The sequence below is a fragment of the Vombatus ursinus genome, unplaced genomic scaffold, assembly GCF_900497805.2.
Source record: "Vombatus ursinus unplaced genomic scaffold, bare-nosed wombat genome assembly UNPS02014822.1, whole genome shotgun sequence".
NCBI classification, from domain to species: Eukaryota; Metazoa; Chordata; class Mammalia; order Diprotodontia; family Vombatidae; genus Vombatus; species Vombatus ursinus.
Genome location: NW_020954600.1, coordinates 2,864,720 through 2,883,722, shown reverse-complemented (window position 1 = coordinate 2,883,722; position 19,003 = coordinate 2,864,720). Strand labels below are relative to the sequence as shown.

General features: G+C 44.2%; 1 protein-coding gene across 1 annotated transcript in view; it reads right to left on the bottom strand.

The window, feature by feature from the left end:
* The window catches only part of SYT13 (synaptotagmin 13), a 45,559-nt gene that overhangs the window by 7,700 nt on the left and 18,856 nt on the right, over positions 1 to 19,003 (bottom strand). Inside the window, exons 2-4 of the mRNA XM_027837651.1 lie at positions 16,025 to 16,250; positions 10,344 to 10,478; positions 2,951 to 3,246 (exon numbers count right to left, since the gene is read on the bottom strand). Coding sequence (XP_027693452.1) covers positions 2,951 to 3,246; positions 10,344 to 10,478; positions 16,025 to 16,250 — 657 coding nt within the window. The remainder of the gene's footprint in view (positions 1 to 2,950; positions 3,247 to 10,343; positions 10,479 to 16,024; positions 16,251 to 19,003) is intronic.

Here is a 19,003-nt window from a genome sequence, read left to right as displayed (position 1 = left end):
CAACAACAACAATAACATAGTGAGGTCCAAAGAGGTTGACTTCTATGCTCCTGGGTCATATGTAAGATTTCCTTTTGGCAGAGCTGGAAGAGAGCCCCTAATACTGAAGAGGACTTTAGAATATGAAACATAGAAGGTCAGAAATAGAAGGGTCTTTAAAGATAGCCCAATCAAAGATTTGGACCTATCTTCCCCCACATGAGATGGAGAGAGGGAAAGACTGGATCAGGTACCATATGAAGAGCATTTAGAGAATTATTCTGGCTCTGAGACCTGTACCCAGACCTTCGATGCCTCCCTTCCCATCATATTTTCACATTTTCCCCCACCCCCAACTCATCCTCTCTGGTGAGATTTGTACTAGATTTCCTCAGCAGTTCTGTCAATTTCTCTATCCAACTTTGCCGGATATTAGCCCTGCAGGCAACTAGGAAAGTCTCAAAAGCCACAGCTAAGGAATATTTCCACCTCCTGAGATAGCTTGCTTATTAACTTGAGCCAAAATGTGGGTCCACCATCCCAGGCCTTCAGTCAATGATTGCCCAGAAAATCTGAGTGCGGAGGTTTATTACTTCCCAGGCTTCAGATCTGGATTCAATCTGTGGTCCCAGCTTCCTCCAAACCTGATGTACTTCATAAGATCAATTCTTCATAGTTAATAGGGAAAGAGGGAATTATAAAAGCACAAAGAATAGGCAAGGTGGGATGTGTAAGTGCCCAGTTCTCTCCTGAAGTTCAGGCATCTATTTGGGGGAGGCATCTGCCATAAAAGTATATGTGGTAGATAATATTGACTGCAGGTTGGAAAGACCTTTTAGTTTGATTGTATGAAGTTAGAATTGTAAGAGACTTTAGGATGCGGATGATAGAATGTCTAGGTGGTGAACTGCAGTGTGGAAGGACTTGAGGTGATGAGAGACTGAATGAAGTGGTGACAGGGTGAGTAGGGAGAAGGGGATGTACGAGAGAGACATGGAGATGGGAAAAACCAAGATTTGGCAAGTGGTTAGATATGTGAAAGGAGTACCAATGAGGAGATAAGGAGGAAACTGGAGTTATGAACTTGGGTGACTAGCAGGATGCCCCTGGAAGAAGTGAGGACATTTGAAAGAGTAGGTTGGAGGGGAAACCTTGAGTTCTGGTTTGGACACATTGAGTTTGAGATGTCTACAGGGCATCCAGTTTGAAGTGTCTTATAAGTGAAGAGGGATGTGGGACTGGAGCCAAGGATGCTCAAAGTAGCTCAGGATCTTGGATAGATCTGGGAGGCATCAGGAAAGAGATAATAATTAAGTCCATGGGACTTAAGTTCAGTAGGAGTGGATGAGATCACAAAGTGGGAGAGTGTAAAGACTGAAGAAATGGGGAGGGCCAGAAGAGAATCTTACATGGTTTGGGGGTATGTTGTGGATGATAAACCAGCAAAAGGTTCTGAGAAGAAGCAGTCAGACAGGCAGGAGGTGAATCAGGAAAGAACCTGGGGCATGGAGAGTGTTCAGGAGGAGGTAGGATCAGCAGTGTCAGACACTGCAGAGAGCCAGAAGGATGAGGCCTGAGAAAAGACTGGTAAATGAAGCGCTCCCTGGGCACTTAGGAGAGAACAGTTTTCAATGGAGTAATGAGTTTGGAAACCAAACCGCAAAAAGTTAAGAGAGTAAGAGGAAAGGAAACAGAAGTGTTAAGTGATATGTAATTTTCCAAGGAATCTGGCTGAGAAATAAGCAATTCTAGGGTTAGTGGTAATGGTGGAGTCTGGTGAGGGATGGGAGTAGCAGGAAGGGACTATTGATAGGAAGAGATGTAAGGTTAGAGAGAGAAGAGATGATAGTAGGGTGATCTGCTGGAGAATGGAGTATTGTCTGGGACCAAGGACAGCGAGGTGGCGCCATAGTGCACAGAGCCCCAGATCATACTCAGAAAGACTCATCTGCCTGGGTTCAAATATGGCCTCAGACACTGGCTGTGTGACCCTGGGCAAGTCATCTAACCCTGTTTGCCTCAGTTTCCTCATCTGTCAAATGAGCTGGAGAAGGAAATGGCAAACCGCTCCCATATCTTTGGCAAGAAAACCCTGAATGGGGTCACAAAGAGTCGGATACAACTGAACAATAACAACAAAAGGGGTACATGTAGAGGCTGGCCTGAGAATGAAGACGGGCCACCTCTTCATTAAAGACAGGCATAAAAGATAAAATCCCAGGAGATACAAGATGTGCAGGCAGGCGGGGCTGTGAGATGAGGAAGAGTGGGGAGGTGGCAGTTAGAAGCAAATGACCTGATTTTCTAAGTAAAATACAAGATCATGGAACGGGGGTGAGGGGAATTCTTGGAGAGAGAAGAGAAAACCTAGAACAGCTGAGGTGGAGAGGAACTCTCTGGTCCCTTCCTGCTCCAGATTTGGGATTCTACGACCGTTTCATAAATAAACCTGTTTCATCCTCATGATGATTCTATCTTCTCACAAGCCAAGTAATAATAATAACAATCCATATTTCCATGGTGCTTAAAGATTTAAAAAGTATCTCATTTGATATCTCACAACCACCTGGTGGAAAAGGCAGGAAGGTGGTATTATCTTCATCTGTCAGATGGGGACACTGAGTCTTGAAAAGGTGAAATGACTTGCCCAGGGTCACACAGCTAGAAAATAGTTGAGTTGGGTTTCTGGCTCAGATCACATCACATCACAGGCTTTTCCTCCCCTTCTATGCTATCCATCAGGCTGGATGGGAAAGCCTGCCTTTTTTGTTTTTGTTTTTTGGTGAGACAACTGGGGTTACGTGACTTACCCAGGGTCAAACAGCCAGCAAGTGTCAAGTGTCTGAGGTTGGATTTGAACTCAGGTCCTCCTGACTCCAAAGTTGGAGTTCTATCCACTGCACCACCTACCTGCCCCTCTTTTTTTTTCCTAGTGGAAAAAGGCCCAAAAATCAGAGTGGGATGGACGCACCTTGGCTGAGGTTTTCAGCTCCCCCCACTGGGCTGTTCCCAGGGGTATCCCATCCAGGTGCAGCTGGAGCTCCCCCACCACACTGTGCCGGGAGAACCTGTCACAGGTTCTCAAGGTCAAGGTCAAGGTGGCTGCTGGCCGCTCTTCCTCAGGCAGGGGGAAAACCAGGGCCTCCTCCCAGGTGGTGTGGGGCAACCTCTTCTTCAGGGCCGTCTGTGCCTCCATGGTGCCCGACACACTTGCCACACTTCCTTGAATGTAGCAATCACAGCCCGCATCATGGTCCCCTGTCACAGCTGCAGGACAGGCAAAGGACAGGGAATAAACAATGAAAACACAGGATCCAAGCAATGGCCGGCATGGGAATGCACTGGACCTTTCTGTGCTGGATCACAGAATGCCAGAATGGGCAGGGGCTTAGAGGCCATCTAGCCCAAATCTCCCATCTGACAAAGGAGGAAACTGAGACCCCAAAAGGGAAGGGACTTGTCCAAGGTCATCTAAATAGTAATGAGCAGAGATGAGATTGCAACTCTGGTCTTCTGACTCTAAAGCTTGGCCTAACATGCAAGCAATGGCAATGCAAATTTGGTGGAAGAACCTCATGGTAGAACTCAGACATACAATGGACTCGAAGACTGTTAGGGCAGAGAGATCATCTAATCCTATCCTTTTCATTCTTATCGATAAGTAGCCTGGGGCACAGAGAGGGGGATTGACTTGCTGAAAGTCACACAGCAAAATCAAGAACAAATCCAGGACTGAACCCCAGCTCTCCTGGGTCCCAATACTGTTCAGTCACCTCTATACAACACTCCCTCTGAGCAAACCTCTTTTATAGAAATGCTTTTAAAAGAGTTTGGGGAAAACCCACTGGGGACAGCACAGTCTGGTCTTGGAGATCAGGCCAAGAGCCTTGGACTTGGAGCCAGCAGGCCAGAGTCTTGGAGCCATCCCATGCCAGCTGGGTGAGCCAAGGCAAGTCTCTTCACCCCAGTGAACCTCAATTCTTGCAATTTAAAATGGGGTGATAATATTTGCACAAGTTACCTCACCCTAAGATAAGGTGGTTAAGATGAAAAGATTGAGTAAACCCTAAGGCCTTGTTGAAACAGGAGGAGATGATGCCCACACGATGGAAAGAATACTTCACTGGGATGCAGTAAGTTTTCTCTTTAGTAGCTGGGTGGCACCATGGATAGAGCACTGGGCTTGAGTCAAGAAGACCTGAATTCAAATTCAGCCTCAGACACTTACTAACTGTGTGACCTAGGGCAAGTTACTCAATTTGCCTCATTTTCCTCATCTGTAAAATGGGAATCATAACAGCACCTTCCTCACTCAGCTGTTGTGAGGATCAAATGAAATAATATTTGTAAAGCACTTAGCACAGTGCCAGGAACATAGTAGATGTTTAATAAATGTTGGTTTCTTTCTTCCCTCCCTTCCTTCCTTTCTTCCTTCTTTCCTTTCCTTCCCTCTCTCCCTCTCTTCCTCCTTTCCCTTCTCTTTTCCCTTCCTTCTTTCCCTCTCTCCCTTCTTCCTTTCCTTCCTCCCTTCTTTTCTTCCTTCCTTCTTTCCTTCTCTCCCTTCTTACCTTCCTTCCTTCCTTCTACTGGCTACATGACCTTGGCATGTCATTTCTCTTCCATGAACCTCAGTCTCTTAATTTGTAAAAATGAAGCTGTTGGATCACATAACCTTTAGTGTCTTCTAGCTCTGGCATTCCATGTTCTAGTCTTTAATCTACCATTCTGATTTCATGTTCAATGATTTCTTCTGTGTCTAACACTCTATGTTTAATGTTCTATTCCAGCTCTAACTCTCTAAGTTCTGTGCGTTATGTTTCCTTCCAGCAGTAAATGTTTAACAATGTGTTTTGCATTACAAAGTCCCTTCTAGGTTTAACAACTTGTGTTTTACATTCTATGACCTCTTCCAGCTCTAGCATTCTATGCCTAAAGTCCCTTTCAGATCAAACATTCTACAGTCTATGTTCTAAGGTCTCTCTCAGAACTGACATTCTGTGTTCTAAGGTCCCTCTCAGCACTGACATTCTGTGTTCTAAGGTCCCTCCTGGCTCTAACATTCTCAGTTTTAAAGTCCTTTCCAGCTCTGACATTCTGTGTTGTTGGTTTTGGTTTTTTGTTTTTTGGTTTTTTTTTTGGTTTTGTTTTGGTGAGACAATCATGGTTAAGTGATTTGCCTAGGGTCACACAGCTATTAAGTATCATGTGTCTGAGGTCAGATTCGAACTCAGGTCCTCCTGATTCCACGGCCAGTGCTCTATCCACTGTGCCACTTAACTACTCCACATTCTGTGTTCTAAGGTCCCTCTCAGCACTGACATTTTGTGTTCTAAGGTCCTTCCCAGCTCTAACATTCCATGTTCTAAGGTCCCCTCCAGCTCTGATATTCTGTGTTCTAAAGTCTCTCCCAGCTCTGACATTCCATATTCTAAGGACTTTCCCAGCTCTAACATTCTAGGTTCTAATTTCCTTTCACCTCTAAATCCCATGATCCCATGACTGTATCTCTGTGACCTGTTTCTCCAGAGATTTTCCAGTCAGAAGATTTTATTGCTACCATGGCACTGGGGCCAAATTGCTTGTTGTTTATGCTATTCCATAAGAATGATAATTAGATTATTCTGTATTTAAAATATTTACCACAAAACTATTTGTAATGGGAGTCATTTGGATGCTAGTTCATTAACGTGATTTTGCATTCTGATCACTGACATTCTTAATGGTTTTTAATTTATGTTTATCCAGAACCTGGCACGGGAGGCTCTCAGAGAATACAGTGTACACTGGTGCAGAATATTCTCTCCCATCCCCCACCCCCAACTATATGAGGATGGGAAGGTTCCATTTCTCATCTCATTTTACAGGGGAGGAAACTGAGGCTTAAGGAGAGGAAGAGCAATACTCAGAAGGAAGGGCACCAGGATAGTCTTGGGAGTTGAAATGGGGCCACTTGGCTCTGAACTGCACTGGCTCATAGCCCTCAGGGGAGGGACTGCCCAGGACTGATCACTCCCAGGCTGGTAGGAAAATCTCACGTCCTGATCCCCCCCTTTCTGGCAAAATGACAGTTTCCAGGCCTCTACGCTGGAGAGATCAGCCAAGAGAGAAATGCAGCTACACGTCCCCAGAAGGACAGCATGTTTCCTGGCCAAGTGTCCCCATCATTGTAACTGTAGCACTAAGCTTGCTTCTCACCCAGAGGTGGGCTGCTAAATGTTTAACAATCAGCTCTGCAATTTTTTTTGTAAATGTGCCCACAATACACTTTTATGTTTAATTTTCATTTTAAATATTTTCTTCATAATTTTCTTAAGTCTACACAATCAATAAAACAATAAACCAAGCCCTGACTTGTAGCCTCTGGCCATTTCTGAGGTACTGATGCTCACATTGAACATTTAACAACAGGTAAGCTGGCACCAGCACATCCCTATCTTACCTAGGAGTTCACCCTCCTCAAACTAGGTTTTGACTGGGGAAGAGAGAACAGAGCGCATGAGAAACTGAAGGAATCTACCTAACATGAGTGAAGTAGAAGACCACTGGTCTGGGAGTCAGGTGACCTGGGCAGCCTGGGTCAGCTGTGGGACCCTGAGAGGTCAACTAACCCCAGTTTCCTTACCTATATAATGGAAATAAAGTAAATAGTAATCATTATAAATAATGGTATTGAGCTAATCTAACCCAATATAATCCATTCCCTTCCAAGCTAATCTAACTCATTCCATTCTATTCTCATTATATCCATTCCAATCCAATGCAACCCATCCATTCTGATTCATTTCAATCCAACCTAACCCAACCCAACCAATGCAATAAGCATTTACTAATGACTTACTAATACTATTAATATTAATAATTAGTAATATGTCAGGTGCTGGAGATACACGAAAAAAAATGAAATAATCCTTGCCCTCAAGGAGCTTACATTCTCCTGGATAGCATGGTGGAGGATGTAACATACAAACAAGTATATGTATGATAATTGGAGGAGGGTGAGGAAGGAAAAGGAGGAGGGAGGAAGAGGAGAAGGAAGGAGGAGGAAGAAGAAGGATGAGGAATGAGGAGAAGGAAGGAGAAAGAAGAGGAGGGAGAAGAAGGAGGAAAAGAAGAAAGGAGGCACTATCAATAACTAAAGGAAGTAGGAAAGGCTTCCCATTAGAGGTGACATATTTGTTGGTCCTTGAAGGAAGCTAAGGACTCTAAAAGATGATGGTGAATTGGGAGTTCATTCTAAGTATAAGCAACAGGATGAGCAAAGGCATAGAAATGGGAGGTGGTTTGTCAGTTTCTGAGAAGGGGACTGACATGCAATGAGCCTGGAAAGGTAGACTAGATCCAGATGGTGAAGGACTTCAAATGCCAAGCTGAGGAATTTGCATTTTATCCTGGAAGCAATAGGCAGTCACTGAGGGTCCTTGAACTGAGGGGTGGCATGATCAGATCTGTGCTTCCAGCACATGTGAGATAATCCAGGTAAAAGTTCTTTGAAAGGTTAAACTCATGGTTCAAGTGTGGGTCATTGAGAGTGCCCCAATTGATCAGTTAGGATAATGCCACTCAAGTCAATAACAAGTATTTATTGAGCACCTACTCTGTGCCAGGCACTAACTGAAGGTTCTGGAGATACAAAGAAAAGCAAAAACAATCCCTTCTCTCAACACGCTCACCACAGTCTAATCACTAATCATTAAGAAGAGGTGACTATGTAATTATAATGACTAAGTTTGGCCCTGGGGGGTGGGGGTAAGGAAGGGAGCATACATTTATTAAGTGCCCACTATGTGTCAGGCTAAGCACTTTGCAATTCTTATCTCATTTGATTCTCATAACCCTGTGAGGTAGCCTTCACAAAACCATTCCCATTAAATTGTAAGATCCTCGAGGAAGGGGTTGTCTTTTGCCTATCTTTGTATCCCTAGCACTTAGCACAGTGCCTGGCATGTAGTAGGTGCTTAATAAATCTATATTGACTGACTATCACAGTTAAGGAAAGTGAGTTGCATAAAGGTTAAGTGATTTGCCCAGGGTCACATATCTGGTAAGTGTCTGAGGACAGATTTGGACTCAGGTTTGCCTGATTCCAGGTCCAGAGCACTATCTACCATGCCACCCAGTTGCCCATAGAGAAGAGATGAGAAAAATCTACCTCTCCCTCTTCTTTGCAGGTGGGAAATTGTGCCTGCAGAACATTATAGATGTCATCAGACTCAGTTGTGTCCATTTTTTGCTGAATTGATTTGTTTTTCTTCTTCCTTCTTAAATCTTTCTTACAAAAGATGCCTTGCTGTGTAAGGGATTGTAGATGTATATACTCAGAAATGAATGTGATATAACAACCACAAAAATCAATAACTTTTTTTTTAAGAAAAGGGAGAGAAAAATCTGAGGAAGGTTAGAAGGAGGCACTGTGGAGAAAATGAACCATTTCTGTATCACTTTAAACTTTACAAAATGGACTCCTAATAAGAGCCCAGTGATGTAGGTAATAGGAGTATTATAACTATTTTTTTGGATGGAAAAAACAGGGCTCAGAGAGATAAAATGATTTGTCCAATTTCACATGCCTAATAAGTACCAGAACCAGGATTTAAACCTAGGTCTCCTGATGCACCATCTCTCAGAGTTTCCATTCTAGCGGGCTGCTCTCAAATGATGAGATCTAGAAAGATCTACCAAAGAGCTAGAGCTCATTCTCCTCCCAATCTCAAGCCCCAGGCTCTAGAACCCTTGGGTTCTAGCATCACATGATGGATGTGCATTCCTTGGCATTTAGTCAGCTTTGTTTGTCTAAGGTGGAGGAAAGGAAACCTGGGGGCACCCTGCACCTTTGGAGACGTGGCACCTCACATTTAGAGTTTGGAACACAAAGAAAGCAGAAGCTTCTCTGATGACTGCCAACGCCCCTTTAATCATCCACGCTCTGGTCTCCTGAGCCAAGGACATTATAATATCCTCCTATTGCTGGCAGGCGCCTGATGATTTAACCTAAACACCCTTCAGGTAGGGCAATCTTAGAATCATAGTCTTGGAGACAGAAAGAAGGTCCGGGGCTGAGCAACGACTAGGGGATGGGGCAATTGGGCCTCAGTTCAGTTGAGCAGGGGTAGGCACAGCTAAGATGAGAAAATCTGCTCTCCCTGGACTCTCCTTTTTTCCAACTGTGATCTGGAATTGCAGACTGCCTAGGTAGAAACTCCCTTCTCCTGCCACCATTTTAGGGTCCCATATTCTCATGTACCTCAGCCCTTTGCCTCCCAAGCCCCTATCCTGCTCTGACCTCCCCTTCCATTGTGCCCTCTGGAATGCCTAATCTATCATGAACAAAATACCTATAATCATGAAATCAGAGCCATTCGGGAAATTCCATAAACATTTCTGGCTAGAAAGAAATGCAAAGGATAAATCAGAAATTTTAGAATTGGAAGAGAGAGATGATCAAATACAATGCCCTTATTTTACAAAGGAGGAAACTGAGGCACAAAGAGTCTAGCTTATAGGTATCTGAGGCAGGATTTGAATTCAAGCCTTCCTTGCTGCAAGCCCAGTACTCTAACTTCACCATCTCACGGCATATTAGCGGGTAGAATCTATAGAGAGTCAGATTTCAGCTAAATGTAAAAATAAACTTTCCAAATACTTAGGACTGTTAAAAGGTAGAATGAGTTGTCTTGGGAGGTAATGAGGTCTCTGTAACTAAATGTTTTCAAACCGAGGCTTGATAACAACTTTTCAGGGATGTTGTAGAGAGAATTCCTGTTCAGATAAGTAGAAAGTGGTAATCAGTAAGTCGGTGGTGGAAAGGATGCTGGATTGGGGGTCAATGGACCTGGATTTGAAGCTCAGTTCTACTATTTGTTAATTGTGTAACCTTCCACCCTCTGAGTGTCAGTTTCTTCTTCTGTAAAATAAGAGGTTTAGCCCCCAAGCAGACGTAAGAATGTACCTCCCTCTCTTCCCTGCTGAGGTGGGGTGGGGGTGATGGGTGAAGAACATGACATACAATGACATATTAGATGGATGTATTGGTCAGGCCTGCTGAATTCTTTCTTTTTCTTCTCTTCTTCTTCTTTATTTATAAGGAGTGGCTACCTGGAAGTAGAAGGGACGGGACATATTGGGAAATGCAGGTGAGGTAAAAACAAAAGATAATGAAAGTTTTTCAAAAGAAAAGAAAAACATAAGATGAGGGAAGAATCGGAGGACCTCCAAAGTCTCTTCCAGTACTGACTCCTAAGACCTTAAGAGCATGAAATGTCTTCTCAAGCGTTGCTCCACCCCTCATCCCTTGCCTTGACCTGTAAAGAGGAACCTTCAGGAGCACAGGATTAGGGTGGAGGCAGAAGGAAGGATGGGACGTTTACCTTCCAGGAGTGTCACACGCAGCTGGGCCTTCTGCTGGTCATAGCTCAGGGAGTAGTGGAGTTTCGGCGCCTGGTTCCAGCTGGCAGCCTTCTCTGGGTTCCACGTCTCCATCACACAGACATCCTCCACCACACCTGTAGGACGGATAAGTGCAGGAGTCATGTCCACTCCCCAGAGGATCCCATCTCTCCCCCCCTTCAGCTTTCCCCTAGGTTCCTACTTAATGCTTTGCCAGCAAAACCAGCCTAAACACCATGCATCCAGTGCCTAGCCCAGCCCCTGGCACAGAGTAGGCACCTAGGAAATACTTTTTGATGAATTGATTGGTCAGTATAATGCCACTCATCAGCTGGGCACCTTCAGGCAAGTCACTTTCCCTCTCTGGGCCTGTTTTCTCAGTTAAAATGAGGGAGCTTGACTGGAAGGCCACAAAAACCCTGACAGCTGTAACCAGTTAAATGCCCTATGTTGGCCCAGCTCAGACATCCTAAATTCTATGTTCCAAGTTCCTTTCCAGCTCCGTCATTCTAGGTTCTAGGTTCCAAGGACCTTTTCTGCTAGGACAGTCCGTGTCCCATGTTCCTAGTTCTGACATCCTATGTCATACCGATCTAAGGTCCCTTACAACTCTGGAGTTCTTTGTTGCATGTTCTAAGCATCATTTTAGCCTTGGCATTTTATTTTCTGTGCACTTTTTAATACCACAGAAGGCTAGGAGGGTGAGGACCTGAGTGTTACTAGAATCTCTAAAGGTGTGACAGTCACCAGCAGGAAGCCAGGGTCATTTGAGTGGCAAAGTGCCCCGGAGACTAATGAAACACCCTAGAAAGCATGACGCCTTCCAGCAGCTAGCTTTCCGACAGCTCCAGACTCCAGTCAATTGTGGCCTGGTGACAGCCTTTCTCTGCTGGGGGTAGGTGGGGAACTTGGGCAGCGGGCCAGCTTGCTGGTTGTACAAATGCCAGACACCAGAAGACCTTCAAGAGAGTCTTACTCAGGAATACAAAGGCACTCTCAGGCGGGTTTCAAAACTGGGAGGCTTAGTAGTGTGAACTCAGTGAGGGAATAACTCCTTGTTGCTATTGTTTTCAGTCCTGTCTGACTCTCTGTGACCCCATTTGGGGTTTTCTTGGCAGAGATATGGGAATAGTTTGCCATTTCCTGCTCCAGTTCATTTTACAGATGAGGAAACTGAGGCAAACAGGATGAAGTGACTTACCCAGGGTCACACAGCTAGTAAGCGTCTGAAGCTGGAATTGAACTCAGGAAGATGAGTCTTCCTGCCTCTAGGCCCAGCTCTCTGTCCACTATACTTCCACCACCCCCATGAGATTGCAATGGTGGATGTGACCTACCAAGCTCCTAAAGGAACTCCAAGGCTGGAATCATTCAAATGGTTCTGGATTTGGGGTCAGAGGACTTGGGTTTGGCTCTCAGTTCTGTGCAACCACGGGCAAGTCACTTTCCTTCTAGGGAGCCTCAGTTTTCTTATGTGTATAATTCAATGGCTGGACCAGGAGATCTTTAAGATTTTATTCTAGGATGAAACCCTGTGGTCCAGGCAAGCTTCCCTGAAGGACAGGTAGTGGGTTTTCCATGCAGACCGCGGAAAGATAATAGGTGACATTTCAGGAATCTTGGGCTCACTTATGCAGATTCTCCCACCCATTTCATTTCAGCCTCCTAACACACCTGTGTGCCAATAGGTAGCCTTCATAATCCCATCCTTATCAGACAGCTGGAGAAACAAGCCCCACCAAAGCTAAGTTAGCTGGGTTCCCAGAGCAGCAACGCAAAGTCAGGTCTTCCTGACTCTATAGGATCATAGACCCAGAGCCGGCAGGAGCCTCAGGGGCTCTCTTATTCAACTCCTTTCATTGGTAAACTGACTATAATGCTAAGACCTTCCCTCTATTGGATAGCTCCAATTTACCACAGCCTTCGTGTGGTTTTAAGCTATTAAAGCTGAAAGCTTATTAAGGTATGAGTGCATAAAACCACACGAAGGGGTTTTTGGAGACCCCTGGCCAAAGCTGTCTCATACAGAGTTGTTCCAAGGTTGCTGCCTCCATTGGAGTCTGAGCGCCTTGGGGGAGTGGACTGCTGCTTGCCTTTCTTTGCATCCCCATCACTTAGCACAGGGCCTGATTCATAGCATTAGCACTGAAACTAGAACCCCCATCTTCTGCCTCCAGTAACAATGCCCTGTCCATGGTACTTCCCTCCCGGGTTCTCCCTACTGTCTCATTTTCCCCCTCATTGTCCCTCTCACAGAAGAGGTTGGGCATCACTGCAAAGAATAAGAGCAGGTGGGCTCAGAAAGGAGAACAAGGTATTTAAGGAGGTTTGTTGCTGCCCTTGTTAGAACTTGAGAGAACCTCAGACACCGTCTAGCTCTGGTGCCCTTCAAACATTGAAAATGGGCTATTGAGAATGATGAGCTCTAATACTATTATTGGGCCAGCTAGGAGGCACCATAGTGCACAGACTGCTGGACCTAGAGTCAGGAAAACTCATCTTCCTGAGTTCAAATCTGGCCTCAGACACTTACTAGCTACATGACCCTGGGCAAGTTTCTTCACTCTATTTGCCTCAGTTTCCTCATCTGTAAAATGAGCTAGAGAAGGAAATGGCAAACCATTCTAGGATCTTTGCCAAGAACATCCCAAAAGGGGTCATGAAGAATTGGACACCATTGAAACAACTTAGCAATGACAACAATGCTACACTGGGGCCCACTTTTAACAGCTCCTAATTAAAGCCCATTGCCTAGCTGTGTGACCTTGGATAAGTCCTTGACCATTTGTAAAATGAGGTTGTAGATGGCCTATAAAGTCCAATTCAGTTCTAAAACTGTGCTCCTGTGAAAGTACTAAGGTTTTAAGTGGAGCTGTTTTTATTAGGTTTCCTGATACCAATATCACAAGGCAGGAGACTATCTAGGATTTCAGGTGCCAAGGTTTTTGTTTTGTTTTGTTTGGGGGGCGGGAGTAACCATTCTAATGGGATTAGGAAAGGACCCCAGCAGCCAGTTGCTTTTTACTTCCCTCACTGCCATCCCCCTAAAAAGCAAAGCCAGTCCTAACTGCCTCAATTAAATTCAACAAGCATTTATTAAGCACCTATTAAGGACAAGTCCCTGTACTGGGTGCTGGTGATAAAAAATTGTGAATAAGGTACAGTACCTTCCCTCAAGAGGCTTCCAATCTAGTAGAGAAATAAGGTGAATAAACAAAAAGTAATTAAATGTATTAGGGTGTCCAATGGCATTTAAAGTCCTTCAGTCTGGCTCTGTTCTGTCTTTACAGACTGATTTCCCAGTCACTGTCCCTCCTGCACATGCTACATTCCAGACAACTCAGCCCAGGGACTGTTTCCTTCCTCTCATCTCTTCCTTTGTGCCTCCTAGGTCTAAGATGCAAACCTTCTAGTTTGTTAGCCAATGACCTTCTACAATGGACATACTCTGGTGGGTCATTGTGCTAAGCTCTTGGGTTACAAAAAGGGGCAAAAGGTAGTCTCCACTCTTGAGGGGCCCCTAGTCTAATTAAAGCAGCCATGCACCAACAAGGTACGTACAGGACCGACTGGAGGCAGTCAAGAGTCAGAAGGCACCAGTATTAAGGGGGATCAGGAAAGGCCTCTCGTAGGAGGAAGGATTTCAGCTGGGACTTGGCGAAAGCCAAGAGGCAGAGATGAGATGAGAGAAGGGCCTCTCAATCTCCTAGAATCAGCTCTGCCTTATACCTTACCTGAGAGCTTCCCTTTCCTTTCCTTGTCTTTGCATCTGTCCCCTGGCACATAGTGGGTATGTAATGGGCAAATTCACTTGTTAAATTGGGCTGAATTGACTGTGAGCAGGGTGTGGGAGAGGTCGAATATAAGGGAAGGAGAGATTTGAAAGGGGAACTATCACCTATACTTGGTGGGGAGAAGAGGAGGAGTCAAGTGCAACTTCTTGGGGGAGTTGCCACCTGAGCTGGATCTTGATGGAAAGAAATAATTTGAACAAGTTGAAAAGGAAGGAGTTCTTTGGAGATGGGGGTAGGGGAGGGAAGTGAGTATACAAATGGATGGAAGCAGAGAATGGGCAGGATTACTGACTCAGGTTGGCCATGTGCCCTTCCCTCCCCCTCCCCCATTTAATAAACTCCTGTGACTCACCATTTCTTCTTTTTACTGTTAATATCTCATTCACAAATAGTTGTTTGCATGTTGTCATCCACATTAGACTGGGAGCTCCTGTGGACTATGTTTGCCTTTCTTGGTGTACCCAATGAGGCAACTCATATGTGACCTCAGAATAACACTAACTAGCTGTGTGACCATGGACAAGTCACTTAACTCTGTTTGCCTCAGTTTCTTCAAATGTAAAATGAGCTGGAGAAGGAAATGGCGAACCACTCCAGTATCTCTGCCAAGAAAACTCCAAATGGGGTCGTGAAGAGTCAGACATGACTGAATAACAACAGCAACAATGTAACCCCATTGCTTAGCTCAGTGCTTGACACACAGTAGGAGTTTAATAAATGCTTGTTGACTCAACTTGAACATGGAATGTGTCAATAGGAATGCTTTCAAATAAGGCTAGGAAGGTAGGATTGTGGCAGGCCTTGAATGCCAGACTAAAGAATTTTTATATTAGCTTGTAGATAATGGGAGAGGGCACTGAGGTGCAGGAAAGTACCATGATTCAACTCAATTCTGCTTAGTATGTATGTATTCAAGGTGAAAGGCAGTAGAGCAAAGATTCTCAACTTTTTGTGTGTCCTGTATGTCTTTTACACTTTGGTGAAGCCTATGGACCCCCACTTAGAATCATTTAATTTTTTAAAAAGATCATAATGAAAGAAAATACTAAATTTTAGTTATAGATTAGTAAAATCAACAATGAATTTCCCATCCATGTGTATAACCCCCCCCCCCAGGGGTTCATAGGACCCAGGTTAAGAATCCCTGGGATAGACAAAAACTTGGCTTCAGTCTGAAAGGCCTGGATTCAAGTCCAGTTATGATACGTTCTGGTTGTGTGACCCTGGGAAAGTCAATTAATCTCTCAATATCACAGGCAATCCTTTAGGACTAGAAATGCCCAAGCAGGGGCTGATCTGCTTTGCTAGAGGAAGTATATTTTTAGAGCGAGTCTGCTCATAGGAGGGATCCCTACCCCGTGAAGTCACTGTGCTAAGTGCAGAAGACACAACCACAAAGGGAAAAGCCATCTATACCCTGAAGGACCCTCTATTTTACATGAGTTACCTAATTAGGGAAAATGGCTTTAATGGCTGTGTGATGGGCTGGAGACCAGGAGCTTAACCAGTGTGGTTAAACACTATGTCCATTAGTCTTCTTGTGTCCCTCGAAGTGCCTACCATGAGGTTCAACCCCCGTGTAACTGACTTCAGTGGGACTGAGATTTCCCATTTCCCAGTAAGGCAGTGGGAAGCCTGGAGAGAGAAGGATGGGTAGCTTGTTACTGGACTGGAATCTCAATGGGACCCTGAAACTTACACCATACTACTTTTCTGTCTGACAATCCCACTGTCCCATCCTAGCCAGGAACATTTTTGACTCCATCGGTCCCTGGGAATGTCCTAGTCTGCCACAATTTGGTGAGGCCAATGACCAACAAAGTCGGTGCCCTGGTGGAGGAGGAGGTGTTGGGAGGGAGAAAGCCTACCATTCTGTGGGAGGATGAAGAGCTCCTCGGTGACTTGTCTTTTGAGGCGACTGTCATTCAAGGCCTGTGTGCTGGCAGGGACTGGCTCCTCCTCCGTGGTCCTCAAGGTGTAATCAGCATAGTTGATGACCTCTGGGGCGGTCACTGCTGGCTTAGGTCCATAGATGTCTGGGAACTTCAGGAGGGCTCTTGGCTGGACAGGCTCCGTGGATTTTTTAATATTGAACTGAAACACAAGTTGCCTTGATTGGTCACTGCTTCCTTCACCATCACCCCCATGCTGCTTCTCATTAGATTGTGAAATCCCTGAGATCAAGGACTCTATTTTACCTCCTTTTCACCCCTAGTGCTTAACACAGTGCCTGGCACATAGTAGGTGCTCAATAAATGTTTATTGATTGATCCCAAGCACTAGAGAAGAATTAACTTCTAAGGATAGCACTGAATCTTAGGATCATAGGATTTTAGAGCCAGAAAGGATCTTAGAGACCACATTCCAAAACCCTCATTTTATACAGAGGTGAAGTGACTTTCCTAAGATCATGTAACAATTAAGTGGCAGAACCAGAACTAGAATCCAGGTCTCCTGACTCCAAATCCACTTTCCCCCATACCAAAATGGCCGTACCCCAAACCACAACCAATATGGGCAAGCACTTGAATGGGGAGGTATGCCTCTTTCTAGCACCCTTTTCCCCCCAGAGCAGTCAGGACTGTGCTACTTGGGTCTCTGGTGAATTGCCTAAAGTCACACTGTAAATAAACCAAATTCCAATATCTCCCCCAGTTCAATGCTCCATGGGGTCAAAGACAGTGAAGAAAACAGATAATCTCTGAACCCTGCATGGACGTAATAGAGTCTCAGAGCCGATGGGAGATTAGGAATCCATTCTAAGGGGTATCCTCCCTAGAGCACCCCTGCAAAGTGGTCAACTACCCTCTGCTTGATGATGCTTTCTCTTTGCACCCTGATGCCCAGCCCAGTGCTGGCCCAGAGAGGGTATTAATAAATATGGCTTGAATTGGATTGAGGGGGAATTAATTACATTCTGTGGTGGTCCATTCCACTTCTGGACAGAATGAAGGTTTTTCATATGTGGGACTGAAATCTGCCTCCCTGTAACTTTTACTCATTATTTCTAGTTCTGTCCTCAGAAGTATAACCTCTCATCCACATTAACAGCCCTTCAAAGAGTTGAAGACAGTACGCCTCCCCGCAAGTCTTCTCTCCAAGGCTCAACATCTCTGGTCCCTTCAGTCTATGCTCCTGTTGCATTAGATTGCAAGCTCCTTGAGGACACAGACTGACTTTTCCCTCTTTTTGTGTCTCCAGCACTCAGCACAATGCCTAGCACATAGTAGGTGTTTAATAAATGTTTATTAATTGATTGACATGGCTTCTAGTCCCTTCACCATTCAGCTCACCCTCTAGTGAATACTCTCCAGTAGTCAACATTCTTCCTAAAATAAGGGTCCCAGAACATCCTGGTACCATCAGGATGTCAAGGAGGAGAGGACTTCAACCTCCCTGTTTACTTAAAATGGGGGTTCACTTTTTTGGGGGGCAGGCAATGGGGTTAAGTGACTTGCCCAGGGTCACACAGCTAGTAAGTGTTAAGCGTCTGAGGCTGGATTTGAACTCAGGTCTTCCTGACTCTAAGGCCAGAGCTCTATTCACTGCACCACCTAGCTGACCCAAGGTTCACTTTTTAAGGAGAACACAACTAACTATCCACAGGACTTCTTAGAAAGTAATATCTTAGGGTTAGTCAGAGGCAAGAGGCAAAGAGACACTCTTGGACAGGTCCCATTGCCAAGAAGGTCTTCCTTGCATCAGTCCCATCATTCTCAGTTCTGATCTCTGGGGCCAAGTAGAACAAATCTAATCCCTCTTCCATGGGACAAACCCTTCAATATGTGAGGGTTGCAATTACATCCCCCTATGTTTAATCATATTTAGAAAATTGTCAAGTGGAAAGATGACTGGACAAAGCCAAAGGACTCAAATTTGAACTATAACTCTGCTAATCACCACTTATTGGACCCTGGGGGAAATTACTTAATCTCTCTGAACCTCAGTTTCCCCACATCTTTTAAATATATTTTAAAAATTTCATTATTTCTGAACTAAACAAATACCCATAAACATGAACATTTCCATATACAAAGAATGGAAGAATGTATTGTAACTATAAATGTCATCACATACAGCTTGGTTTTTTTAAGTACATACCAAATTTTAGTATGTTAGTTCCAAAAGCTATTCCATTTGTTTCTGTATCTGTCTGGCTTTCATTCCATTCTTTTCTATGCACTTTTAAAAATGCTTTGCTGATATTCTTTTTTTTTCTTTTTTTGGTCATTGCTATCACTAACTTCTTCTGTCCCCCATTTTCACCTCCATAAAACCCTCCCTAATAGCAAGTTAGTATAATCATTAGCAATTCCTCTAAAATGTATGTCTTATTCCTCACATCTACTTCTTTGTCAAGAGATGAGAAACATGCTTCATCCTTGATCTTCTAGAGCCATGATTGGTCATTGCATTGATTTTTAAATCTTTCCAAGTCATTTTTTTTTATAATGAAATTATTGTATAAATTGTTCCCTTGGTTCTACTCACTATCTTCTGCATCAGTTTATACAAGACTTCCCAGATTTCTCTGAATCTCTTGTCCCTTTCATAATTATTATTATATTATAACATATTTCATGTTATTATGAATTATATTATATATTATATATTATACCAAATTTCATATGCCATAATTTGTTCAGCCATTCCCCAGTGAATGAGTACCTCCTTAGTTTCTAGTTCTTTACTCCAACAAAAAGTACTACTATGAATATTTTGCACATATGGGCTCTTTCCTTCTTTATTTTATTCCTTTGGGGTATATGCCTAGTGGAAGTATTGCTGTGTCAAAGGATATGCACAGCTTAGTGACTTTGGGGGCATAGAGTCAAATTGCTTTCCAG